Source organism: Natator depressus, chromosome 7 (genome assembly GCF_965152275.1).
Source record: "Natator depressus isolate rNatDep1 chromosome 7, rNatDep2.hap1, whole genome shotgun sequence".
Taxonomy (NCBI): domain Eukaryota; kingdom Metazoa; phylum Chordata; order Testudines; family Cheloniidae; genus Natator; species Natator depressus.
The window spans coordinates 71,760,286-71,787,664 of record NC_134240.1 but is presented as its reverse complement, the minus strand read 5'-3'; the positions used below and the strand labels follow the sequence as shown (position 1 = coordinate 71,787,664).

Below are 27,379 nucleotides of genomic sequence, written 5' to 3'. Positions count from 1 at the left end.
CAGAGTGTCCTTGAGTGAGAGCACTGCAGCGGATCTTAAAAGCTTTAATAATCTGGACATATTCCAAAAAGTCCCTCAACCTATCACCTCCTTTTCCCTCCCATCTTTCTTCTTATCCAAAACCTTGCCATGAAGATCTGTGTCATTAATATTTCAGCATCAGCTATTCACAAGCATTGGCTACACTGCAGTGCATCTCATCAATAAGAGCTGGCAAAGGCTGTGTAGTTTACCACACTGCCTTCATCCAGCAGAGGAATAAGAGCAAAAGATAGCGAGAGACTAAGACACAGAGAGACACTGAACAGCCACAGAAGGGTAAGATTGCGTAGTGAGGTCAGTGTGCATTGAGGTGCTTTTCACCATCATCCTTGAATCAGATCCTGCAGCTAGTACCAAAGCAAGCAATCAAAAATGGATGTCTTTAAGAAAGGTTTCTCCATTGCTAAAGAAGGTGTGGTGGCTGCAGCAGAAAAGACCAAACAAGGAGTGACTGAGGCTGCAGAGAAGACCAAAGAGGGTGTGATGTATGTAGGTAAGAGACAACTATTTTTAATATACAATTGAGCATGAAATGTAACATAAATTATCTTCCAGAAAGCAAGAAGTACTGGATAGTGGTTAAAACATGGGACTGAAAGGCAGGAGATCTGCATCCCATCTCCACCTCTGCCACAGTCTCCCTGTGTAATCTTGGGGTGTCCAAACCTTCCATGCCTCAGTTTCCCCATCTGTAAAACAGAGATACTTACCTACTTCCCAGGGTGGGGGAGGAAGGCAGGCAGGATTGCTACATATGGATTAATGCAATGTTCAGAAAGCATTTTGAGATCCTCTGATGGAAGGTGCATATTACAATTATTATTCCCTCTTTGCTTTCAGGGTAGGTCACTTACTCTCCAAACATTTGACTACTGGCAATCTCTCTTTCACCTCCAAAGGTGCAGTGACTGAGGTTATTAAGGGCATACAGAGTGATTCTGTTTATTAAGTTAGGCTAGTACAAATCACCTGTTTCCCCACTCTCATGTCATTTTATTCTGAGATCCTCCTCCTTATGCTCTATAGCCCTTTACATTCTCCATGCAAAAATCCTTTACTTGGTTTGCAAAGAGACAGTTATCAGTGTTGATTTGGGCATAAGCTTTCGTGGCTAAAAACCCCACTTCTTCAGATGCCTGGAGTGAAAATTACAGATGCAGGCATAAGTATATATTGGCACTTGAAGAGAAGGGAGTTACCTTAAGGTAAGTCCCTTCTCTTCATGTGCCAATATATACTTATGCCTGCATCTGTAATTTTCACTCCAGGCATCTGAAGAAGTGGGGTTTTTACCCACGAAAGCTTATGCCCAAATAAATCTGTTAGTCTTTAAGGTGCCACCGGACTCCTCATTGTTTTTGTGTATACAGACTAACACGGCTACCTCTCTGATACTAGTTATCAGTGTTGTCCAATGGCTAGGTGCTGGATCATGACACAAGTTGTGCCCTTCCTGGAAACATCCATTGTATAATGAATTCTCTCCATTTCCATAAACCCTACAGTAATAATTTCAAAGCTGCCTTTGAAACCTGGTATCTGCACTGTCTGATGGAGGTGCATGTATGATACTGGTGGACAAAACCGGTGGGTTGGTATAACACTCTGTGTGTAGTCTTACATTATCCCGTTATCCTCAGAAGGGAGGATTGCTATTGTATGTGCTGGCTGTGGGTAAGCTGTAATTTTTAAATAGAAAAGGCTCTTGATTCCATTATCACTGCCTTATATATCGAGTATCACCACTTAAAAAACCTTACTGTAGTTACAGAGCTGCATTTTCAAAATTCAGTGGAATCAGAAACCGCATTTGTAGCAAATCTTCATCCCCAGATTTAGACAATTACTGATGTAGTGCAGAAAGAAAAGGAGTACTTGTGGCACCTTAGAGACTAACCAGTTTATTTGAGCATAAGCTTTCGTGAGCTACAGCCCTGCCATTATCTAGCAATATATAACTAATTCACATTGTAATCTGAAGCTGAACCACAAGCAAAAGTTTAACATTACAGCATCTCTAAAAATAAGTAAGTAAAAATGACAAATACAACATGACACCCAGCTGTCAAATGTGGCGATTGCTATTGTACCCAATTCCTTCTTTCTAGGTGATCAGAGCAAGGTTAGGCCAGAATATTTAGCATTTTTATAAATATTTTCCCAAATATCATACCAGGCCTTGGATTTGCTTTTCATTTTTGCACAGTCATGAGACAAAGTGCGGAATGTTCTGCCATCATCTTATGTATTTAACCATTTCAAAAACTTTTTGAAAGCCTTCTTTTAAACCTAAAAAGCTGAATGCAGAGTCCATTAGAGACTGACTTTGAAGAGCACGGATAATTTTTTAACTACATCAGGCAATTAAACATTTTTGTCAGTAGAGCATCACACAATGCATTATAAAATGCTCTCCATCTTTTTTATAATGCATTGTGTGATGCTTTGCTCATTAAGGGCCTGATCCTCCATGGTGGTGAGTGCATACTGCATGCCAGAGCATGATTAGCCCTTTTCAGGGTACCCAGGATTTCACAGAATGGGGATGCTAAAATCCAGATAATTAAGATCTCTCAGAATTTGGTTTAAATGAGCAAAAGATGTGGATGCCAGTTATGTGCATGTGTACCACCCATTATCATTGCAGTGGCCAGAACCTGTTTGCCGTGCTACGCTCCCTAGCTATATGCCCATGGAAGGCTAATCAAAATGCCCAATTACATTAAAATGCTCGGTCAGTACTTTTCCCTCTTTCCATAACCTACTACAGTTAGGTTGCTGTTAAGACACTGCACGAAGGAATTTGAACTCTGACTCTGAATCTGCTGTGTAGTTGGAACCACTCCGAGATGTGAAAGTCTTTTCTGGATGTCAGAAAAAGGATAGTAGTGGGTGGGGTGGATGTCTTGTTTTGAGTCAACTTCTTACATAACTCTGCTAATGAATCAAAAGCCAGCATTTCATTGCACTGATGGGATCTCTGAGTCCTCCTGAGGATTGCAGTTGACCAGACATCAGTACCAATATTGATGAGTCACTGCAGCTTGAGATAAAATGGCTAGTTCTGTGACATCTACTGCAGCATACGGCTTCCTGAAGCCCATAGGATCATCATAGTTCTGCTGGTATCTTCACTCTGATCTCTGGGCCAGACAGTTTCAATTTACAACCCATGTCAATGCCTGGGGGTGGGGGTTCCACTATCCTGTGCTAACACTGCAATGCAGTTTGAGGTTGTGGGGCCTGCATTGGTAAGAGATGCTGCCATTACAGTCAGTCATTCAAATGGGGTCCTCTCTGCCTATGGATGTGGTTACACAGGTGGGAAAGAAAGATCTCATGGCACTTTGTTCATGGCGCTGGGTTTCTTTTCAAATTCCCTCACTCAATAAAAACAAGTTCTCCTGTCCATGCTACTGCTGTCAGTGAGACCATAATAGTTGCAGTGGATTCCTGCAGTTACTGCATTATCAGCAGCAACACTGGGACAAATTCTTAGTTGGTGTAAATAGGTATAAACTCCAGTGAAGTCAATGGAACTATATCAATTTACACTAGCAGAGAATCTGATGCAATATTGGGTTGTAAGGCACACAGGACTACAAGCAATAGAGAAAGATCACAATCATAAACACAAAATTATATTCAGTATTACATAAATACTAGAAATACTAGATAATCCAATCCAGTAGCTCTCAATAAAGAATGCAGTTCTGGCATGCCCAAAATATCTGGTCTCATGCATCAGTCACAAGATACCCAAGGCATTGACCTTTACAGATGAAAAGACCAGATCTAATACCTCGTACAGGAGCTGTACACCCCCTGTCATGTGTTATTCCTGTCTGAATACATGCCTGTCCTTAGTGCACAATGCTTCACTATCACTACAGTGTACCTATTTAAAATACAAAACTTCTTATTGGTGTCTCATTTCCCAATGGTAGATTTTCTATACAGTATTCATTTCTTATTCCTTTTTGGCAGGGAAGGTATGAACCTGTGACTGTATGCACACAAGCTGCAAGCAAAGGTTCAAAAGTAACTGCAACTTGACAGCTTCAACGGAATGCTTTTCAGTTCAACAGATACCCTTGCCAGCAAGTGACATGTGCTGGAAGATTAGATTTCATAGAGTGCATTATGAGAGCTGAAGTCTGAGTCATTGGGTGTGGTCTTGAGTGCATTGAAAAAAAAATGAAAAGAACCTAACAAGCTGTGTACAAGCTGCAGTGCCGAGGGGCTTTTTTGCTGCTGTTGCTTCTGCTTCGGTCTTTAATTGCATTCAGATATTTTTGTTTTCCCAGGTTCCCTCTTCTTAGGAATTATTTTCTATTAGAAAAAAGAAGAAAAACCATAGCTATTTGTGAAGAGTCCTGGCAAAAAACAAATGTAATGATTGAGATAAGAGTAACTCATTACAATTCTTGTTTTGGTTTGTTTGTTCACTGAAGTAATGCAAAGATAACGAATACATGAATTCAGCTAATTAAACCAGCTGATTTCCAGATATTTAAGAACTTACATTTTTATAAGCATTAAAGCAGAGCTATGTTTGAATGGCTGTCACTGGTGCATTGTAGGACAAATAAGCATTAAGCAGTGCTCTTTTGGAATGGTACAGCCTGATGCATTGGGTATTTGTAGGAATAATGAACGTTAAAGCAAGACTATATTAGAATAGAACTAGGTGCACTGGGCACATACTAGCGCCTCATTAATTATTGTGAGCATTTATGCAATGCAGACCTGTTCTGCTCACTGCTGTTTGCTGTTACATGATTATAGAGAGTATTACAACCACAGTGCCATATTCTCTGGCTTTCGGGTACTGGCATATCATGCGTAGTACCGTTAATCCATTCTGCTACATTAATCAAAAATTTATTCTCCTCTACATGACTGTACAGTCATTTAAGGGTGAAGTAGAATGTTAGGTTGTTAAGTAGTAGAGCATCTTCCTTATATTTGAGTCTAGATGACGTTAACAAATATTACAAAAATGACCTGTTGTTTGTATGTAGTGCTATAACCGTGTCAGTCCCAGGATATTAGAGAGACAAGGTAGGTGAGGTAATATCTTATATTAGACCAACTTCTGTTGGTAAGACGAGCTTTTGAGCTACACAGAGCTCTGTTATGTTTAACAGTACATTGCAAATGTCAATCAGACAGGAGAGAACTGGGCTGGGTTAGTTGTTATCACAGCAGTACACTTGTTCTGCCTTCCTTCAGGCTTGTCATGAGTGCTGGGCATCGTCTGCAATTCATTTTCCCCACCCCACCCACCCACAATTATTGAATCAGTGCTGCTGTAGCTAATGATCTGGGTGCTTCTGCATCACTATTTACAGTGTTTTGTAATTTGGCCATAAAAACTGTCCATTTTTATGACATGAGTGTGAAAAAGTAAAGAGAAGATTTGTGGATTTAAATGGTTTTTAATAAGATGAAGACAATGAAAAACGGTTTTTAGGGAAAATTCATTATTAAAGTCAATGGAGTTACAATAGGGATGGTTTTTAACATGAAACTGAATCTAGCTATTGCAGAGGCTTCCAACCACTAGGGCAGTGGGTTTCAGCTTGTGGTCTGCAGACCCCTGAGGGTCCACAGGCTATGTCTAAGATTTCCAAAGGGGTCTGCACCTTCATTTGAAATTTTGAAAAAAGGTTGAAAATCTCAGCACTAGGGGATGTCTACACTGCAGCTGGGAGCGTGCTGCCCAGCCCAGGCAGGCAGACACATGCCAGCTCTGCTCAGGCTAGTGCACTAAAAATAGCAGTGTGGACATTGCTGCATAGGCGGCAGATGGGGTTCGCACCCCAAACTCATAACTAGGGGGCTGGGCAGGCTTGTACACAGCCCTGCCATGTTGCAACAGCCACACTACTATTTTTCGTGCACTAGGTTGAGCAGAAGTAGCGCGTTTGCTTACCCGGGCTAAGAGGCACGCTCCAAGCTGCAGTGTAAACATACTGTAAGTGATCATAGAATATCAGGGTTGGAAGGGACCTCAGGAGGTCATCTAGTCCAACCCCTGCTCAAAGCAGGACCAATCCCCAACTAAATCATCCCAGCCAGGGCTTTGTCAAGCCTGATCTTAAAAATATCTAAGGAAGGAGATTCCACCACCTCCCTAGGTAATGCATTCCAGTGCTTCACCACCCTCCTAGTGAAAAAGTTTTTCCTAATACCCAACCTAAACCTCCCCCACTGCAATTTGAGACCATTACTCCTTATTCTGTCATCTGCTACCACTGAGAACAGTCTAGATCCATCCTCTTTGGAACCCCCTTTCAGGTAGTTGAAAGCAGCTATCAAATCCCCCCTCATTCTTCCCTTCTGCAGACTAAACAATCCCAGTTCCCTCAGCCTCTCCTCATAAGTCATGTGTTCCAGTCCCCTAGTGATCTGAGCTACTGAGCATGCTGCAGTACGCCAATACAATCAGGTCTGTTGAGCAAGTAGTTTCAGGCTTAAAGGAAAACCGCAATTATTTGTTGTTGTTCCTTAGGAGCCAGTCCCCTCAACTCCCATTGACTTCAATACCTCACAGCATTGGGCTGCTAAATACATTATATATTCTTTACTGTGAAAATAAATAAATATTTTTTAGAAATACCTGCGCTGTCATCATCACCATGACAGTGACTGGCAACCTGTCTCTCTCTGAGCCCAATCCTGTACTCCTTACATATTAAAAACTTCCACTGACTGTATGAAATCAGGGCCTTAACAAGTGCTGAGCCTGGACCTCCTGCTGGGAAGTAGGGGAAGAGACAGGAAATGTAGCTCAGTGTTTGAAAGCATGAAAAAAGCAAACTTTTGGCATTTCTTTACGATAAGTTCTTTTTTGGTTTCTTTTGCATAATTGGTTAATCTAACATGGGTTTAACTGCACTGTTAAATCAACCAGTTTTTCATTGTAAAGATATTACTGAAGGGTGTAAAAGGTGCAGGTTAATTGTCCAGGCACCTCCAAATAATACATATGCCAGTAAAACTAATTGGAGCTATCCAACTTCCAACGGAAAAGCTCCCATGGACTTCAGTGAGAGTAGGATTTGGCCCTTATTGAGAACTACTCAAGGACCCTGCAGCTTAGGACCACACCCTATCAGAACTCAAGTGGTCTGCATGCAGAAACCAGAGAGGTCTTCCCATAGGGGATGATGTTGATGGAGCCTATGTTTCCTTTTCCAGGTACCAAAACCAAGGAGGGGGTTGTGCACGGCGTGAGTTCAGGTGAGAGCACAGTCCCTACAGATTTGTGTAAATCGATAGCTCACTGTTGTAAAAATGGATAAGAATATAACTCCGACTGACATGAAGCAAGAGGAGTTTTCTTTTACACTTTAGAAGCCCAAGTACCATGGTTCCCAGAGTGATTCTTTGGTGATGGAAATGCTCTGCATGCTGGGACTCCTAAACCAAGTAACACAGGAAAGGCCTCACAGAGGCTTCAATATTCTGCTCAGCATGTCCGAGAGTAAGAGTGTTCTGCTGCTGGATGGGTCAAGGAGGCTTGTCATTGGGCAGTGTTGTAGGTTGGGGCAATTTTCAGTGCTGGAAGCAGACCGGAAGGGTTTCACCAGTAGATCTAGTCAGAAAAATTCCGACAAAACATTTTTTAACAGACTTTGCAGAATCACTGAAATCAAAATATTCTGTGAAGACAGTTTGATTTTGATAACATTAATTTGGAAACCTGCTTGGTTTTCTCCCAGCTCACCCACCCAACTCCTTGGCAGCCTGCCTGGCAGGCTGTCTTCGAGTTTATGACCCCACCACATCCAGGGTCCCTGGCTCCATGGCTGCTGACCAGATGGACTGCAATCTTGCTTTCAGTGCGAATTTTGAAATTTTTGGTTTTCATTCTAATTTGGAACAGAACCAAATTTTGAGAAATCTTCTGTGAAACAGAATCACCTTTCTTCAGCCAGCTCTGTTAATCCTCTAGAAGGGGCTTATAGGGAAGATTTAGCTAGATGGAAAGGGGTTACAGAAGGGCAGTCCAGTTTGACAGTCTACAATGGGCAAGATGACTTTTTTTCTATTTTTGTGCTACTGCTTCTTGGAGTAGGTTTGTTTTGTGATCTGCCCCTTCTCCAAAGGTTGCCAGGTTGCAATACCCACCTATTCTTGAGGTAAGCAGCATGTGTGAGAATTAGCCCCAATGCACTTTAAAATTAAACGGTTTGCATGTAGCCTGCATACAGAAAGTCCAAATAACAGATAGCACGGGGCAAAATATTGCTGTGTTACCCTGCTATGCTGTTATCCAGTTAAACAAAGACTGATTTTGAACTTAATTCACTGACTCTACTTTTTCTTGAACCTTTAGTTGCTGAGAAAACCAAAGAGCAGGCCAATGTGGTGGGTGAAGCTGTTGTGGCCAGCGTGAACACAGTGGCAAAACAGACTGTAGAAGGAGCAGAGAACATTGTAACCACTACTGGGATTGTAAAAAAGGTATGTTCATTTTTTCAGAGACCTACAGGAAATAAGAGGTTTGTTTTGCATTATACTTCCTCGAACACCTGGGTAGGTTTCTGAGGCTCAGTTTATTATTTACAGTTGAGATCATCTATGTATTTAATCGGACAACCCTGCTGTGATATCAGATATAATGCTATGTTTAATGTGATGATTTTAATAGAGGTATAGTGAGTTAATACCACCTCATATTTTGCTATGTAATACAGGTTAGTACAGGCACAGTGTTCATCTGCGCATTGCTTAGAGACCTTATATTCTAGGCACCATGACCAAGATTTTCAAAACTGACTAGTGACGTTGGCTGCCTCAACTTTTGGATACTCAACTTGGGATACTTTAAAGGGGCCTGATTGTCACAAAGTGCTAAGCACCCACCCTCTAAAAATTGGGCCCCTTTAAAGCGTCTTCAGTTGGAGCTCCAAAAATTGAGACAGCCAAAGTCATCAGTCACTTCTGAAAATCTTCATCTATATGCCTAGAGACTCAGGGGATCAATACTTAGCCATATCGCTCTCCAGCATAGCATATCTATTTTCTCATAAAACTATCTATATTTCTTTAGAGAGAAAGCTGAGGACTAAAGTTCTGATCATAGGATTGAGAGCCAGGAACTCCTGAGTTCTAACCCCAGTTGTGATATCTGTTCCTGTTACAGCTTAATGCAAACCAGACAAGCTCTCTGCATTAATTTCCCCCCTTTTTTTAAAGTAGATGTAATAATAATATTTTCCAATGTCATAAGGGTGTTTTGAGAATGAGTCAGTTCATATTTGTAAAAAATACAGGCCTTGGAACCAAATGTTCACTATACTCCAAACTGCTACAGGTTTTAGAATCATGAAAGGCCCTAAAGTTTGTTGTGTATTGATTAAAGATTCCATAAAGTCAGAGTTCAGATTAAAATCTGAACCAGCCCAAAGGGTGTTGGTATTCAGATCTAGAGATTATTTTAGCCAGCTATAGAGATAAGATTTAGCTACAATATTTATACGCAGATCTGGACCCAGATACCAAGCTTCTACAGAATTTGGAGGAGCATCCTTGGATCTAAGGCTTTGGTTCAGACCCTTTCCTGGTATTGAAGTTTATGTTTTAAAACTTTATTTTCATTGTTTTTAAAAAAAATATAAAGACACCATGAAGCAAAACGTATGTAAATACATGCACAAGATAGAAATACCACATAAATAACAAAATTCAACATTCATTATTTATTTGTAAAACTTGGAAAAAAACAAAAACAACGAAAGAAAAAACCTGAACCTGTAGCGGTAATGTAGGGCATCAGTTATTAAAGCGACTAAATAAGTGAGAACATAACTTATGAGGATCGGGGAATAATATACAATGCAAAAGTTTCATGTGTGAGCAGACATCCTCATATTTTTTCCAAGCATTTCTATTAGACAGAGATGTTTTTTTCCATGAATGCAGTAGTGTATGAGGAAGGAACTTCAGATTTCCATTTTCTCAGAATAACTCTTTCAGCCACTAAAATAGCTATTTCAATCTATTTCTTAATGTTAACTGTTAATACCAACTCAACCCTAAAATACACAAGCTTGGAGAAGGAAAAATAGCAACACTTACAAGTTGTTGAGAGCACTGAATCGTCGGCGATCCCTCGAGGTCGAGGATGATCTTTCACAGGTTTTATTTTTCATGGGTCCTTTGGTGACTGAGAAATCCGATTCTTGAGCCACAGGCTCGTTGGCAGACATTACAGGTGGTGTTGGAAGACAGGGTTAGACCGCAATTGCTGTGTGACAGTTGTCTTCCCTTTCTCTTCTGGCGTTTTCTGCGACCAGGGCAAGCCGATTTTCCTTAAAAGTAGACATTCCCTCTCTGACAAGTCTTCACCAATTGTCCCTATCCTGGGCTGCTGTCTCCCAGTGTGCAGTGTTGATGCCACATCTCCTGATGTTTATCTTGAGGGTGTCTTTAAAGCATTTCTTTTGGCCTCCCCATTTCCTTTCTCCTTAGGTGAGTTGGGTATATAGTTGTTGTTTTGGTAAGCGTACATGAGGCGTGCGCACACAGTGCCCGCTCCACCTCAGCTGGTGCTGGATAATCAGGGCCTTGACACAGAAGATGTTGGCCTCTGTGAGGACACTGACGTTAGCGTGATGATCCTCCCACTTTATGTTGAGGATCTTTTGAAGAAAGTGCTGGTGCTGGCGTTCCAGGTTTTTCAGGTGTTTTCTGTAGGTAACCCAAGTCTCTCAGCCATAGAGGAGAGTTGGGGTTACCACCACTTTATAAACTAACAGTCTAGTGTGTGTTCTGATGTTGTGGTTGTTGAACACCCGGCGAGACAGTCTGCCAAAGGCAAGGCTGGCACAGCAAATTCTGTGCTGAATCTCAACATCTGTGACTGCCCTCTGTGAGAGATGGCTGCCAAGATAGGCAAAGTATTATACATTTTTCAGTTCTTCTTTGTCGATATAGATCTTCCTTCCTCTGATGATTGACCAGGGACTGGTTGGTGGAGAACTTTTGTTTTGCCAATGTTCAGAACTAGCCCTAGGCTTTTATAAGCTTCAAAGAAGCAATTAAGGGCTGTTTGAAGATCCTCCTTTTGAGTGTGCAACAACAGCAAAATCATCTGCGTACTGAAGTTTGGTTATTGTTGTTATTACTTTAGTTCTGGCATGGAGATGAGAAATGTTGAAGAAGTTGCTGTCAATCCGATATTGGATGCCAATGCCCTGTGGTAGATGGTCTTGGGTTAATGTTTTCATAGCTACTAAGAAAATGGGGAAAAGAGTGGGGGCCAGTACACAACCTTGTTTTATGCCAGTTTGGATGACAAAGGGCTCAGAGATAGAACCAGTGCACAGGATGGAGGCAGTCATCTGGTCATGGAAGAGTCTTACAATGGTGACAGATTTGCTTGGGCAGCCAAACTTTGACATAATTTTCCACAGAGCCCCCCCGCACTTCAGCTGGTATGCCATCAGGACCTGGTGCTTTATTGTTCTTCATTGGTCTCATTGCTTTGCAGACCTCCTCAGGTGTTGATGAGTTGGCAAGAGTTTACTAGATTGGGTGCTGAGGGATGGAGTCAATGGTATCGACAGTCACAGTTGATTCTCGATTTAGAAGCTTTTGGTAGTGTTCCTTCCAGTGCTCTTGGATGGATTCAATATCTTTAAAAAGGGTACTACTATCTTTGGATCTCAGAGGTGTAAGGCCACATGAGCTTGGTCCATACAGGGTCTTTGTCTCACACAAAAAGCTTTGCATATCATGTCTGTCAGCGAATGTTTGGATTTCTTTTGCTTTGTCCTTCCACCATTTATTTTTGATTTCTCGGATCCTCCTTTGAACTTCAGCTTTGAGCTGATGGCAAGAGCTTTGCTTCTGACTAGATAGTGGTTGGTTTTGCCAGTCGCAGAAAGCTTTTCTCTTCTGGTCCAAAAGGACTGTAATCTCAGTGTTGTTGCTGTCAAACTAGTCCTAATGGCAGCGGGTAGCAAGGCCAATGGATTCCTTGCAAACCTCATGGATGATCTGTTTTAGGGCTTCCCAGTCTTCTGCGACACTTGTGCTGTCATTTTCAGATGTGCAGATAGCCAGTTTTTCACTGAGGAGATTGGAAGTTCTCTTTGTGCACTGAGTATTGAAGTCTTTGGATGTTGTATTGCCATCTGTGTGATTTGGATTGCTTTCTATGTTTTGGTGCAATCCTGATGGAAATGACTGACCTCACCAGGTGGTGGTCAGTCCAGCAATTGTCGGCTCCTCTCATGACATGGGTGACTTGGACATCTCTTAGATCCTGTGTTCTTACAATGACATAGTCTAGGAGGTGCCACTGTTTTGAGAGGGGGTGTTGCCAAATTGTTTTGTACTTGTTGCTTTGTCTGAAGATTGTGTTTGTGATCACAAGGTCGTGCTCTGCACATTTCTGAGTAGAAAGATTCCACTGGAATTGGTCTTGTCCAATTTCATTGATATCGCTGAGTCAGTCTTTTTCATCTCTCTGCTCTCCTTTACTTAGTCTCCACTAAGTAAGGGTCAATAAATCTGTTACTTCTCTGTATTATTCAGGAGCTTTTCTAAATACAAAGTGGAAAAAAAAAAGGCATTATTTTTGGTGTGCAGGTCATGTTTAATGCAAAGCTTTTGTGAATGAGGCCTATCGATATCGTACATTGCTCATCACTCCATTGGGTGGATTTCAGTGGTTTTTTTAGAAAGTTGACCTCCTCTAAGTAACCTTGTCTGAGAGCAGGAATGAACTTTTCATCTGCATGACTCTGCACAAAGCTTGCTGCATTGCAGACTCTCACCATGTGATCAAAAGCAAGCAAGAATACACACACATACATACTTGTTAAATGTCCCTCAGGGGTTGGAAGAATTTCCCAGTAGCTAATATTTTACTGTTGTTCTCCCCTCCCCCTTTCATCCATTTTTCTTGTCAGGTGTGATATGGTCTAGTTGTCAGTTCGAGGCTCTGTGATTTTAAAATGGTCTTGTTCTTCTTTTATGTCACTTCACAAATTATTCTGGTAATTTTCAATTCTTTGCAACCACTCTGCATTTAACTTAATGTTGGATCCCATAATTATTTTATCTGTTTGAGCTAACACATCTGTAATCTACTGATTCATTAGACATTTCCTTCCTTAAAGCTTGCACATTTTGAAAAAGGAATAGGTAAATTCCTTATTTATCCAGGTCCAGAAATACTTCACATAAATGGGCCAAAATCTGCTCCCCAAAACAACTCTCATTGTCATTAATGGGGTTCCACTGGGAGAATTAAGAGCAGAATATCTGCTTGCTAAGTGTATTCAGTTAGGGTGAAATTCAACCATCATAAAAGCATATAAGAATCTATAGAAGGCCTCTGATGTGGTGGAACTACTGTCTGCATCAGGGGCATGTTATGGGGGCAGGACATGGAACTTAAAGACATCACAATTAGACTGAATGCACAACTGGAACCGGTTCCCCTTTGTATATGTGTTTCATGATAGTCTAAGGATTTATCTCATGCTATTTCTCAATATGGCATGGAAAATTTAGATTGTACTAAAAGTAAAATAAGCTTTAACTGGGAGAGATTGCACATATGTAGTATTTTCTTTGTCTCATTCTTATTAAATGTCTGGTTTAATAAATTATAGATTCATAGATACTAAGGTCAGAAGGGCCCACCATGATCATCTAGTTTGACCTCCTGCACAACGCAGGCCACAGAATTTCACCCACCCACTTTTGTGAAAAACCTCTCACCTATGTCTGAGCTATTGAAGTCCTCAAATTGTGGTTTAAAGACTTCAAGGAGCAGAGAATCCTCCAGGAAGTGACCCGTGCCCCATGCTACAGAGGAAGGTGAAAAACCTCCAGGGCCTCTTCCAATCTGCCCTGGAGGAAAATTCCTTCCCGACCCCAAATATGGCGATCAGCTTAAACCCTGAGCATATGGGCATGATTCACCAGCCAGATACTACAGAAAATTCTTCCCTGGGTAACTCAGATCCCACCCCATCTAACATCCCATCACAGGCCATTAGGCCTATTTACCATGAATATTTAATTACCAAAATCATGTTATCCCATCATACCATCTCCTCCATAAACTTATTAAGTTTAATTTTAAAGCCAGATAGATCTTTTGCCCCCACTGCTTCCCTTGGAAGGCTATTCCAAAACTTCACTCCTTTGATAATTAGAAACCTTCATCTAATTTCAAGTCTAAACTTCCTGGTGGCCAGTTTATATCCATTTGTTCTTGTGTCCACACTGGTACTGAGCTTAAATAATTCCTCTCCCTCTCCGGTATTTATCCCTCTGATATATTTATAGAGAGCAATCGTATCTCCCCTCAGCCTTCTTTTAGTTAGGCTAAACAAGCCAAGCTCCTTGAGTCTCCTTTCATAAGACAAGTTTTCCATTCCTCGGATCATCCTAGTAGCCCTTCTCTGTACCTGTTCCAGTTTGAATTCATCCTTCTTAAACATGGGACACCAGAACTGCGCACAGTATTCCAGGTGAGGTCTCACCACTTATACTTGTATAACGGTATTAAAACCTCCTTATCTCTACTGGAAATACCTCTCCTGATGCATCCCAAGACCGCATTAGCTTTTTTCACGGCCATATCACATTGGCGGCTCATAGTCATCCTATGATTGACCAATACTCCGAGGTCCTTCTCCTCCTCTGTTACTTCTGAATGATGCATCCCCAGCTTATAACTAAAATTCTTGTTATTAATCCCTAAATGCATAACCTTACACTTCTCACTATTAAATTTCATGCTATTACTATTACTCCCAAAAAGTGGGAGTGTGCAAATTAATGTCTTATCATCCCATAAACCGCATAAGATGTACACGATGTGCAACGTGGCTGAGTGAGTGTTTCTGGTGAAACTTTAATTTTGCACGTTAAATGGTAATACTCTGAGAAATCACATGAGAAAAGATTGCATCATAGGAACCCATTTGGCAGTCCTTATTCATAAGAGCAGTCCCACTGAAGCCAATGGGAGTTTGTCTGGCTGCAGAGTGAGTGAAAACTGAGTAAGCACATCAAGAGTTGATCCTATAAAAGTAAACTGCATATTAAAAGGTAGAAAAGCCATGCACTGTAATCTGTGCGCGGTATGCAGGTGTTTTCTGCCAATGTCTGGCTCTGATTGCTCTTTTCATCAGAAATGTCGGCATCATTTAGGGCGCATTCAGCCTGAACCATTCCAACTGAATAAGTCTGCAGAATTTATCAACATATCTAACCTCTAAAATCATGAGAGGAGCCATTCTCTTCCAGGAGAGTGGTTTGGAGTTCTCTCCAAGAAGTATCAGCTGTGCTTCAGAACCTGAAGACATTAACTCCATAGTGCGCTGAGTCTCTGCCTACCCCCTGGCAAGCTGGTGTACCCTTATCGTTTATTAACCTTGTAGCAGACCAGGTCACCAATGTACCTCTTCAGGTTCACAGCTTTAAACAAAAATAAAACAAAACAATCCTTCTTTCCACTGAATTTGCTGCCTCTCCAGCTACAGAAAGCAATGCATCATCAATTATCATTTGATGAAGTGAGCTGTAGCTCATGAAAGTTTATGCTCAAATAAATTGGCTAGTCTCTAAGGTGCCACAAGTCCTCCTTTTTCTTTTTGCAAATACAGACTAACGGCTGCTACTCTGAAACCTATCAGTTATTATTAAGGCTCAGGAAGGTGTCTGGTATTATGGAGGGGATAGTGTCACCATTTAAAATTTTTAAATTAGTATTGCATTAAAAACCCAATTTTTCTCCAATTTCAACAAATTCCATTTTGTATGAGTGATCTCTAGCCAGAGGAGAATTTAGGGCAAATGTTGATGTCTGAAAAGAGGTGTTTAAAATGGTAATTTAAAATAAAGGTATCAATTTTAAGGCTTAGTCACTTTCTCAGGCAGAGTTCCATTTCAGAGGGATTTCAAATGATCAGCACCTCTCAGGATTGGGCCCATAGTGGAATGAACCATAAAGACAGCAGGAAATGCTTATTGTATCTGAATCACACTACAGAGACTTTAGCCCCTTTGCTGTCTAAAGGACATTTGACATACAAATATCAAAATGACATGGGTATGCCCCTAATGCTTGAATGTACATTCTGAGATTTTAAGAATATTCATTAGGTACCTGAAAATCCATGTCCCCTGAATTACACCTGCTGTGGTCCCTGGGGAGTTAAAAACCAGGTCTTCTCCCTAGCTGAATTGAATTGACCAAAGAGATTTGATTCAAAAGGCAGCAAGTGTTCCACCTACCAATCAAAGCCATTATAAGGTAGCATAAACCTTTTGTGCCTTTATTACTTTACTTATAACCTGTAGTCCAGCACAGATCCCACCACTCTATGGCACAAGCATTACTATAAAGAACTTTGCTACATCAAAGGCTAAACACAAAATAAATAACATTAAACTCACCTGTAAAATAAATGCCACGTATAAAAATGTCAAATTTTAAAATGGAAGAGACGACCTCCATTAAAAATGAATATAAGCATTTTTTTTTACTTCTCTTGAGAAATAGGGAAACACAAAGAGAAAATCTTTGGACTTTATTATTTGCCAGTTGAGCCAAACTGATGATTCAATTAATGGAAAAACCTCCTGGTAATGCATGAGAAAATCTGTCACTTTACCAGTCACAATGAAATGTAAATGATATTGACAAGAGGAAATTAATCATTTTCAACATTTTCTGTATGCCCTTAGGCAAGGTCTGCAAGAGATGTATATTCTCCCTTTAAACATCCCCTGGGGAATATGCCTAAAAGATAGAGAGGTTTCATTAACTTTTCTGTGGAGTCTCCTCCATGTTGTGGAATCCCTCTTTTTGGGAGGCCCCAGAGCCTCTCTGCATCTTGACTCCATTGGAGCTGCATTGTCAGGGAGCCAGAGATGTAGACATGAAAGGCCTATTGAGGGTATTGGAGCCAATCCAGAGCTGCAACGCCTTCATTCAATTAGCCCTGTTTTCTCTTGAGAGAAAAGGAGTACTTGTGGCACCTTAGAGACTAACAAATTTAAGTCTCTAAGGTGCCACAAGTAATTCTTTTTTTTTAAAAAAAAACCATTATCTGTAGAGTCAAAAAAGCTGCAACCCTCTTCATGAGAAGAGCAGAGCAGTCCTCTACAAGAGAGGTTTCTGACTGCAGTAAGTTGCCCTTTCTGCTTGTTCACACACTCACACAAATGGCCTCTGTTTGTTTCTCTGATAGTAGGCACTAGGTTTAACTCCCAGGCTGTCTCCAGAGCCATTATTTCACCTCCACAAATCAGCATGGATTCTGTAAACCCATTGAAGGCCACACATGGGGAGACCGGACTACTGCTGAACCAATTGCAACTGATTTTGTGTAATAAAAAGAAAAGTAACAATCTGTATGAATTAAGCAAGGCACATGAGGCAACTAAAAAATAGGCAAGAAAGAAAGAAAATACTGGTCCTAAACAAGTTTAAAATAGTATGAAACACTTTGAAAATACAGTTTCAGGCTATTTATACTTTTTGTACATTGTTCAGTTATAAAATGTACTGCTGTTTATTTTTTATATGGTGCCAAAGGCATGCCAATTGCTTTACAAACACAGATCCCAATCCTGCAATCAGATCTGCCTGTGTGCATCCAATTGCAGGGCTGGTGTCATAAGTTTGGCCTCTATCTGACACTTTACAAATACTGAGGGTCAGATCCTCAGCTGATGCTCATGCTTTTTACATTGCAAAATGTTATAGTAAGTTATGGACATATCCCTGGCAGGTGTCAGAGGACTTAATGGCTTCAATACTTAGCACTTTACATATACGCTCTAATTAAGTTTCAGAACAAGAATGCCCCTGTGTGTGACACAGTTAAGTACTATAATCCTCGTTTTTACAGATGAGCAGAGAGATTAAATGAATAGCCCAAGTCTACAGTGGGAATCATTATTGGAGCTGAGACTAGTGGTTAGGAGTTCCTAACTTTTAGTCCTGTACATGGACCACACTTCTTTCATAATGGGCTGATTATTTATGGCAACTCTGATTTTACTGTGAGATTTCCATCTGAACTTACCAGGATAGCAGCATAACCAATGGAGGAGAAACAGGCTGAAGGGCTGCTACTTCTCAATTCTATTCTATACTGGTTTTTATACTATGCTCATCACCACAGTATCTGAGGGCTTTCCAGTAGTGCATTAAGCAGTGTGACTCCTCGACTGTCACAGATTATTTGTTCCTTATCCTCTCCCCAGAGGGCATGTCATAAAGGGAAGGGTAACCACCTTTCTATATACCGTGCTATAAAATTCCTCCTGGCCAGAGGCAAAACCCTTTCACCTGTAAAGGGTTAAGAAGCTAAGATAACCTCACTGGCACCTGACCCAAAATGACCAATGAGGGGACAAGATACTTTCAAATCTGGAGCGGGGGGAACAAAGGGTTCTGTCTGTCTGTGTGATGCTTTTGCCGGGAACAGATCAGAAATGCAAGCCTTCCAACTCCTATTAAGTTAGTAAGTAATCTAGCTAGAAAATGCATTAGGTTTTCTTTTGTTTAATGGCTGGTAAAATAAGCTGTGCTGGATGGAATGTACATTCCTGTTTTTGTGCCTTTTTGTAACTTAAGGTTTTGCCCAGAGGGATTCTCTATGTTTTGAATCTGATTACCCTGTAAGGTATTTACTATCCTGATTTTACAGAGGTGATTCTTTTACCTTTTCTTTAATTAAAATTCTTCTTTTAAGAACCTGATTGATTTTTCATTGTTCTTAAGATCCAAGGGTTTGGATCTGTGTTCACCTGTACCCATTGGTGAGGATTATTCTCAAGCCTCCCCAGAAAAGGGGGTGTAGGGCTTGGGGGGATATTTTGGGGAAAGACGTCTCCAAGTGGTCTCTTTCCCTGTTCTTTGTTTAAAACACTTGATGGTGGTAGCATACTGTTCAAGGACAAGGCAAAGTTTGTACCTTGGGGAAGTTTTTAACTGAAGCTTGTAAGAATAAACTTAGAGGGTCTTTCCTACAGGTCCCCACAGCTGTACCTGAGAGTTCAGAGTGGGGAAGGAACCTTGACAGTGTGTGAAGTGGAGTGTCTAGTTTTGGAGGTGTGTCTTTCTTTTTAAATAACATACCTGTTGCTAAGTCCCCCTCTCTCTCTCTCACTGGTGTGTGTACAAGTGAGAGACAGAGAGGAAAAGCGAGATCACACAAGCATTAGAATGACTCTGTAGCCTGGTGATTAGAGCACTCACCTGGGACATAGAAGACCTGGGATCCAATCCCCCTGCTCCTCTGACTTTAATGATTTATCCAGAGTGCAAGTACAAGCTTCACCAGGAGAGACTGAGGGGAGCCCCACATCAGACTATCCTATAGCCCAATGATTAGAATGCTCACTTGAGAGGTGGGAGAGCCCTGTTCAAACCCCTCCTCCTCCTCAGGAGAAGGGAGAACTTGAACTGGGGGTCTCCCACATCTCAGGTGAGAACCTATATGCTGAGCTAAAAGTTACAAGGGAGTTGCTGCTTCCTCCCTGCACCTGGCTGTTTTATATGAACTTGCTTGAGGGGCCTGATCCAATCACTCCTACTGAATTGAGCTCCTCATGTAACTTAGGCAGAGGAATGCGTATCTTCCCTTGGTTTGTGAACTGCTCTGGGTGTAGTGTCCAGCTGCCTAGAGTGAAGGAGAAGTGTGTGTGCTCAGAGGCAGAAACATAGGTGCCAAATGAGTTGAGGAACTTGCAGGGTTCAGTGTTTGACATATTCCTTTACCTCTCACCTCCATAAATAGGTGCTACTCGCACACTGCAGGGAGAATGCTACCCACTAAAAGAATGAGCATAAAGGAGCATAAAGGAGGAGTGAGCCTCATAACAAATATATAGCTTGATTTTCCATTTCCTCAATGAGAATTGATAATATTTAATCCTTTGTCAAATAGATACATAGATGTGAATTTCTTCATATGAAGCCACTTGAGCATTTTGGGAGCTATCAGATGAACATTATCCTCCTTATGGAATGAGTGGCTAGTGTGAGGTAGATAATCTGGGGAAAATCAGTGTAGAATCTCCCTTCCTGCAAGTGAAAATGAAGTTCATCTGTACCTGCTATGTTTCCCACGTTCAAAGAGCCATTTTAGATTAAAGAAAACTACTTAACAAAAAAAGACAAAGTCTCCAAGAAGGAGAAAGTAGGGTGTCTCTCATTCTGTAAGAACTTCCAGTTCAAATCCTCAAGGAATCAATCCTGAAGCACTTACACGAGAGGAAAGTGATCAGGAACAGTCAGCATGGATTCACCAAGGGTAGGTCATGCCTGACTAATCTAATCGCCTTCTATGATGAGATTACTGATTCTGTGGATGAAGGGAAAGCAGTGGATGTATTGTTTCTTGACTTTAGCAAAGCTTTTGACACGGTCTCCCACAGTATTCTTGTCAGCAAGTTAAAGAAGTATGGGCTGGATGAATGCACTATAAGGTGGGTAGAAAGTTGGCTAGATTGTCGGGCTCAACGGGTAGTGATCAATGGCTCCATGTCTAGTTGGCAGCCGGTGTCAAGTGGAGTGCCCCAGGGGTCGGTCCTGGGGCCGGTTTTGTTCAATATCTTCATAAATGATCTGGAGGATGGTGTGGATTGCACTCTCAGCAAATTTGCGGATGATACTAAATTGGGAGGAGTGGTAGATACGCTGGAGGGCAGGGATAGGATACAGAGGGACCTAGACAAATTGGAGGATTGGGCCAAAAGAAACCTGATGAGGTTCAATAAGGATAAGTGCAGGGTCCTGCACTTAGGACGAAAGAACCCAATGCACCGCTGCAGACTAGGGACCGAATGGGTAGGCAGCAGTTCTGCGGAAAAGGACCTAGGGGTTACAGTGGACGAGAAGCTGGATATGAGTCAGCAGTGTGCCCTTGTTGCCAAGAAGGCCAGTGGCATTTTGGGATGTATAAGTAGGGGCATAGTGAGCAGATCGAGGGACGTGATCGTTCCCCTCTATTCGACATTGGTGAGGCCTCATCTGGAGTACTGTGTCCAGTTTTGGGCCCCACACTACAAGAAGGATGTGGATAAATTGGAGAGAGTCCAGCAAAGGGCAACAAAAATGATTAGGGGTCTGGAACACATGACTTATGAGGAGAGGCTGAGGGAACTGGGAATGTTTAGTCTACGGAAGAGAAGAATGAGGGGGGATTTGATAGCTGCTTTCAACTACCTGAGAGGTGGTTCCAGAGAGGATGGTTCTAGACTATTCTCAGTGGTAGAAGAGGACAGGACAAGGAGTAATGGTCTCAAGTTGCAGTGGGGGAGGTTTAGGTTGGATATTAGGAAAAACTTTTTCACTAGGAGGGTGTGAAACACTGGAATGCGTTACCTAGGGAGGTGGTAGAATCTCCTTCCTTAGAAGTTTTTAAGGTCAGGCTTGACAAAGCCCTGGCTGGGATGATTTAGTTGGGGATTGGTCCTGCTTTGAGCAGGGGGTTGGACTAGATGACCTCCTGAGGTCCCTTCCAACCCTGATATTCTATGATTCTATGATTCTATGAAATCCTTTCACAGCCCTGCTCCCCAACAGACAGACTTAAAACACTTCAAGGTGCTGTGACAGACCCAGACCAGTGGGGTACAGGAGTCTGGTAGAAGGCAAATATACTGGCCACTGGATGAATAGTTTTCTGTTCCCTGCGTGACCAGAGCAGGGGCCGCAGTAGAGCAATCAGGAACCTGCTAGAACCAATTAAGACAGGCAAGCTAATTAAGACACCTGTAGCCCATTAAGAACATACTAGAATCAGTTATGGCAGGCAGACTAATCAGGACACCTGGTTTAAAAAGGACATCCCATTAGTTAGTAGGGGGATGGGGTGGCATGCAAGGAGCAGGGAGTGAGAAGGCGTGCTGCTGGAGGACTGAGGAGTACAAGTGTGATCAGGCTTCAGGAGGAAGATCCTGCAGTGAGGATAAAGAAGGTGCTGGGGGAAGGCCATGGGGAAGTAGCCCAGGGAGTTGTAGCTGTCATGCAGCTGATACAGGAGACATTGTGGACAGCTGCTATCCACAGGGCCCTGGGCTGGAACCCCATGTGGAGGGCAGGCCTGGGTCCCCCGCCCCCAACTCCTGATCGGACACAGGAGGAGTTGACCTGGTCTGTAAGCAACACGAGAAGGGAAGGTCTAATTTGGAAAGGGATCTGGCCTGTCCCTGACCCACTAGGTGGGACAATAGAGACTGCAGAGATTGTTCTCCGTTTCCCCCATGCTGGCCAGTGATGAGGTTAGCTGAGTGAATGGCAGATTTGAGCCTCTAGTAGAAGAGGCCAAACTGAGGGTTGCCGTGAACCTCTGAGGTGAGCAAATCCGCCATAAAGTGCAAGACCCACCAAGGCAGAGGAGGAACTTTGTCACAGTGCAAATACAGAAAACTGAATCAGAGCTGTGTATGCCATAGGGCAAACCTGTTATTTTCTCCACATATGAAATATTTGACTCCATTTTGCAAAGTCTGTTTGAATAGCCTCTTTAAAATTAACTGGCCAATACACCATGCTGCAATAAGGGTAACTGTATTGTGTATATCCTGCAGGATGAGTTATCTCACCCAGAGCACCCTACAGAACCAGCTGATGCAGAAGAGCCCCCAGCAGAAGCCATAAAAGCCAGTGGAGAGGTAAAGTCCAGACACAAACCAGCTAACCCTAGAATCCTTAGCTGGTCCAGGGTTTTTCTCACCATCTATCATATGTATATTTTATGTACCTTTTTGTTCTCATGAAAATGAAAGACTAACATAGTCTTTAGCTAAGCATAGGTAAGCAAGTGATGTGCAAGGCTCTTTAAAAAGGTCTCCTAATGCACTTCTAACCTTTACCTGCACCACCGTAGGAGCTATATTTCTGGATCTTCCCCACACCCACCATTCTATCAGTGCACCTCCATGCTGCTGCACAAAGGACCCTATGCTCTAGTCCTGGGTCTCTCTGGCTCAATGCTGCATGATTCAGTGGTTTTATGACAAACTTAAATGGAGATTAGGCTAAGAATCACCAAACTAAATTTCACTAGGAAGTTGAGCTAGAATAGGAATGTATATGATTCTCAAAGGGGAAAGGATAACTCACTAACCTTCTGTATCACCTATAGTCCCTATCTTCTTATGGCCTATTTTTAATGTGAGGATCAACTTTGGTAATCTGTGTTTTCCTGTTATATACAGTCTGTTTGAAATTAGTCCATTTTCTTGTCTTGTTTCTCTTGTAGGGTGAAAATGAAGCCAATTAATCAATTTCAGGACTACTAGCGTGAACGTGAGAATTCCAGGAGTACACACTGAAACGTTAGTAGACACCATAGTAGGGAAATCATCCTTCCCATAGGCTAACTACTTTCAGCACTATATCCTTTCACTTGCTTCGCTAACATATCATACAATATATGTATGTCAGACTCTTGATTCTATGTATATGGCAACTGTTCACTGTGGTCTGTCTCTCTCTAAGCATCTCTATATCCTTTTGTGGCTTTTTACCTTCCCATCTTTGAGTCTTCTGACTGTCTGGTTTGTTAGCAAATAACATGTTGTGGTTAAAATCACTGGCCAATGTCTTATCTCCATTTGCATCAGCACTTGGAATCCCTAGCTATGATAATGATTTTTTTTAAACTACAAAATAAAAGTGTTTGAACTACTTTTTTCTTTGTCTTGTCAGTCCCTTTTATATGTAAAAGTTCTTCTAAGCGTTAATGTCTTGAGTTGAGTTTCAAAGCTGAAAACCTTTCCAGAAGTGCGCACTTGGTGCTCTAAGAATTAACTGTCAAAAGGAGAAATAATCCAGTACTCTGCTCCACGTCACCAATGAATGAGGGGGGAGGGTCTGAAATCCTTAGAAGTACCCCTGACATGGGCAAGGGTGCGAGGACTGAAATCATTAAGGGGAAAATCCCTTCAAATGGGAAAGGAGAAGAGCCCTTGAGATCCTCAGCAGGAATCACAGCTTGAAATGTGGATCAGTGTGGTCTGAAATGTTCAGGGAGAAATTCTTCTGGGAATGGAGGATGGGGAGTGTTGAAAATTTCAGAGGCGTTTCCTTCCAGAATAATACACAAATAATTAATAATACCGGTCTCTTAGATAGAGCTTTTCATCTGTAGATCTCAAAGCACTTTACAAAGGTGGTCAGTAACATAGGGTCTGAAATCCTCAGAGAGGGTAAATGTTTCTGAAACTCACTCTAATAAGCACAAAATACAACATAAAAGTAACTACAGATAAGCACAGCACATGGATGCAGTAGACATTCTTTTATAGGTATGATACCTCCATGCATCCAGTCAAATAATATTTGGATACTTGATTTCTACTGGAATGATGCTGGAATACATGCTAACTCTGGAAATGTGAGCTATTTACTCTACATAGCCTACAGGCTCTTTTTGAGCTGTTACTATTGTTACTATTTAACAGTACAGCTCTGCATTTGTCTTATTTTTTGAACTAATAACTGAGCCTTTGGAGTCATTCTGGTCTCGCCCTTCTTTGTGGCTGAACTATGGTTGCCATCTATCACCACCTTCACTAGCCCCAAAGACTGTAATGGCCTAATATTACACCAGAGCACTTGCTACATTAATGAAGAATGGCTCAACCTCTTCCTTATGGGTAATGATGCAGATAGGTGGGGATTTTCCCTTGTGAATATACCCTGTATATAGCTCAATGTAAGACCAACTTGGAGGAGAGAGGGTTCAGACAGAAATAGCAAAAAGCATGCTGGGCCTACTTCTGTATTCAAGCCCTTTGTTATTTATTCCACCACCAACATAACCTGAACATTTTAGCTTGATCTAATAGGTTTGTCTGTATATAATGGACAGATAGAATAAAATTAAGTAACTGATATCCACCAACCCCCTGGATTAAAAACTGCTCTGCTGTTGTCATAAATAGGCAGGATTATTGTAAACTGAGTCATCTGATGATAAATGTCCAAGGAGCGTCTCAAACACATTAAGGAGAACTACTAGTGTAATGAGAACACATAGGCAAGTATATGTTACAGCAGAAAGTCAGTCATTGGACAGCAAATGCTACTGAATGAAAATGGTAAAAGGAGGAGAGTGTCCTTTTGTCTTCATACGCACAGGATGACTGCAAATTCTTGATCGTCAAAGTAGATTCCCAGGTGGGATTATGTTAGAAAGCCAATATTGTAAACAAGGGAGAATCAAAAGTCCTACTGTGTGCCTCACCCTAGTATATATTATGTGTCATCTGAAATGGTGTTTTCCATTCAATTACATCCTGAGCACTCTCAAACCCCAATGAAGTCAGTGGGCGCTGTAGGTACTCAAACCATTTGAAAAATCAGGCTATTAATCTCTGCCAAAACTCGTACAGATGATGACTGCTGAAAGTATTAAAGAATAACTAAAAAGCATGGGTACTGCCTCCGTGGGTGCTCAGGGGCTCAAGCACTCACGGAGGAAAATAGGGGGTGCTCAGCACCCATGGGGCTGGCCTGGGCTGCTGCTTTGATGGCCTTGGGGCTGGCTGCCAATGAGCTTTTCAGCCACCGGCCCTGCGCCCACATCAGCTCTTCAGCAGATCAGCTGTTGAGTGGGGCTGCCCCACTAGTAACTCTTCTCTGCCCCCTCCTCCCCTCACTGCCCTTAAGGCAGGAGAGGGCAGAAAGGAGCAAGCGGTGGGCAGGAGGCGGTCGGGGAGGGGTCTTGATGGAGAGGGTGGAGTGGGGGCAGGAAGAGGTGGAATGTGGGTGGGACCTCAGGTGAGCGGGCGGAGACAGTGTGGGGCACCCACCAGCAAACCCCAAAGTCAGCACCTATGCTAAAAAGTGAAAACAAAAATAGTTCTCAGTCTCTCTCATATAATAAAAACACATGTACAAGGCTTTGCCCTCCAGAACCCACAAAGTTCCCAGAGGTTATAAAACATGGGATGTATGTAGATAGAAATAAAAGCATACTTCAAGGGGAACAGGGAGAGGGACCTTCAGGTAGTTGCTGAGGGAGAGATTGGTGCCTTCCTTCAGGGCCTGCAAGGTAGAGGTCCTTCCTTTTGCCTGGTCTGCCCACAAGTCCTCGTCCAGTCTGTGCAACCCCTGCAGGTGTGTTTTGAATCCTTTTTTATCCAGGCTTCTCTTTAACTCCTTGGAAGGCGACTTTAGATGATGCTTCGTGCAGCAGGCATTCTTTTGCCCTGTGTCGTTCGGGCTTTTCTGTTGCTGGATTCGGGAGGAGGGTTGGTGAGAATCCATTCTGCTGCCTGCAGAACGTTGCATTCTAACCAAAATGGTTTGGGTCCTGATTTCCCTCTGTTCCTGGAAGGTGATGTTTGGAAGTTTTTCATGGAGCATGAAACAAAGTCAGAGTCAGTATTGGTAAACGTCCCCAAAGCACGACTTCAGCCTACCCTGCATCAGCCAGATCCCGCCTCTTAATTGCTTTGATATTGATTTAAAGTAAAATTGGTGTTACTCACACACCTGCGTATGGTGTGCGTGTGTCAGTCCTCGAACGGCAGAAGTGAGATGGAGTGTACATGAGAATTTGAGTGATATCGAAGCAGTCCACAATGTTGGAAATCATGGCCTTGTGGTCAGACAGAAAGCAAAGTGGGGGATTCTTTTTCCCTCCGCCCTTGGCAATACAATGAACATGCCCTCTGTTTCATTCCATTGGAAGGCACTTCCACACCTCCTGGGTCAAGCCTGCTGCCTGGGACTGCGGGTGCTACAAGTGGCCAGCAGTGGGCCAGAAGGAGGAGGACCATGCAGGAGCTTTTGGAGATAGGGGCAAGGAGGAACAAGGAGCATGTTGCTTTCAAAAGAGCCAAGGAGGAAAGGGACACGGTCCATGAAGAGAGACTGCTCCAGCGGTTCCAGGAAGAAGAGAGAAAGAGGAGGGAGCAGGACCGATTGCTCAGGGAGAGAATGCTGGATATGGGGGCCAGCAGGGTGGTCCATCCAGCGCCAGCACCAGTGCATGTGCCAGCAGGTACATGTAACTATGACAGTGGAATGGTGTTCCTGGTCCTGGTTCCCAGTGGTTGGAGGGCGGAGTTTGTGGCAGGGCCAGTGAGCAAAATTACTGATGGGGTTTCTGTTCCCAACTATTGACAGTTGTGTGTCTCAGAGAAAGATCCTCTAACCCCTCACTCCAAGAGATGTACCCTTGTCTCAAAAACCAGTGAGGTGGCAGAGCGCATACTGGTTTATGCCATATACTACACATATTCTGGCCAGCCTTGAACTCTCCAATTCCCTGATGAATGTTCTTCTGACACTTCATGGCTTTTATATTTTTGTTCTAGC

At 42.3% G+C, this 27,379-nt stretch overlaps 1 protein-coding gene across 1 annotated transcript; it reads left to right on the top strand.

The window, feature by feature from the left end:
* SNCG (synuclein gamma) lies at positions 1-23,701 on the top strand. Its single transcript, XM_074959950.1, has 5 exons — positions 1-535; positions 7,249-7,290; positions 8,390-8,517; positions 22,636-22,719; positions 23,310-23,701. The coding sequence occupies exons 1-5, from the start codon at positions 415-417 to the stop codon at positions 23,328-23,330; spliced, it is 396 nt and encodes a 131-aa protein (XP_074816051.1). The 5' UTR covers positions 1-414; the 3' UTR covers positions 23,331-23,701.
* The last annotated feature ends 3,678 nt before the right edge of the window (positions 23,702-27,379 follow it).

Coding starts and splice junctions, on each gene's coding strand:
- SNCG (XM_074959950.1), top strand. CDS start 415: ATGGATGTCTTTAAGAAAGGTTTCTCCATTGCTAAAGAAGGTGTGGTG. Junction 536..7,248: donor AGAGGGTGTGATGTATGTAG/GTAAGAGACAAC, acceptor TTCCTTTTCCAG/GTACCAAAACCAAGGAGGGG. Junction 22,720..23,309: donor CCATAAAAGCCAGTGGAGAG/GTAAAGTCCAGA, acceptor TTTCTCTTGTAG/GGTGAAAATGAAGCCAATTA.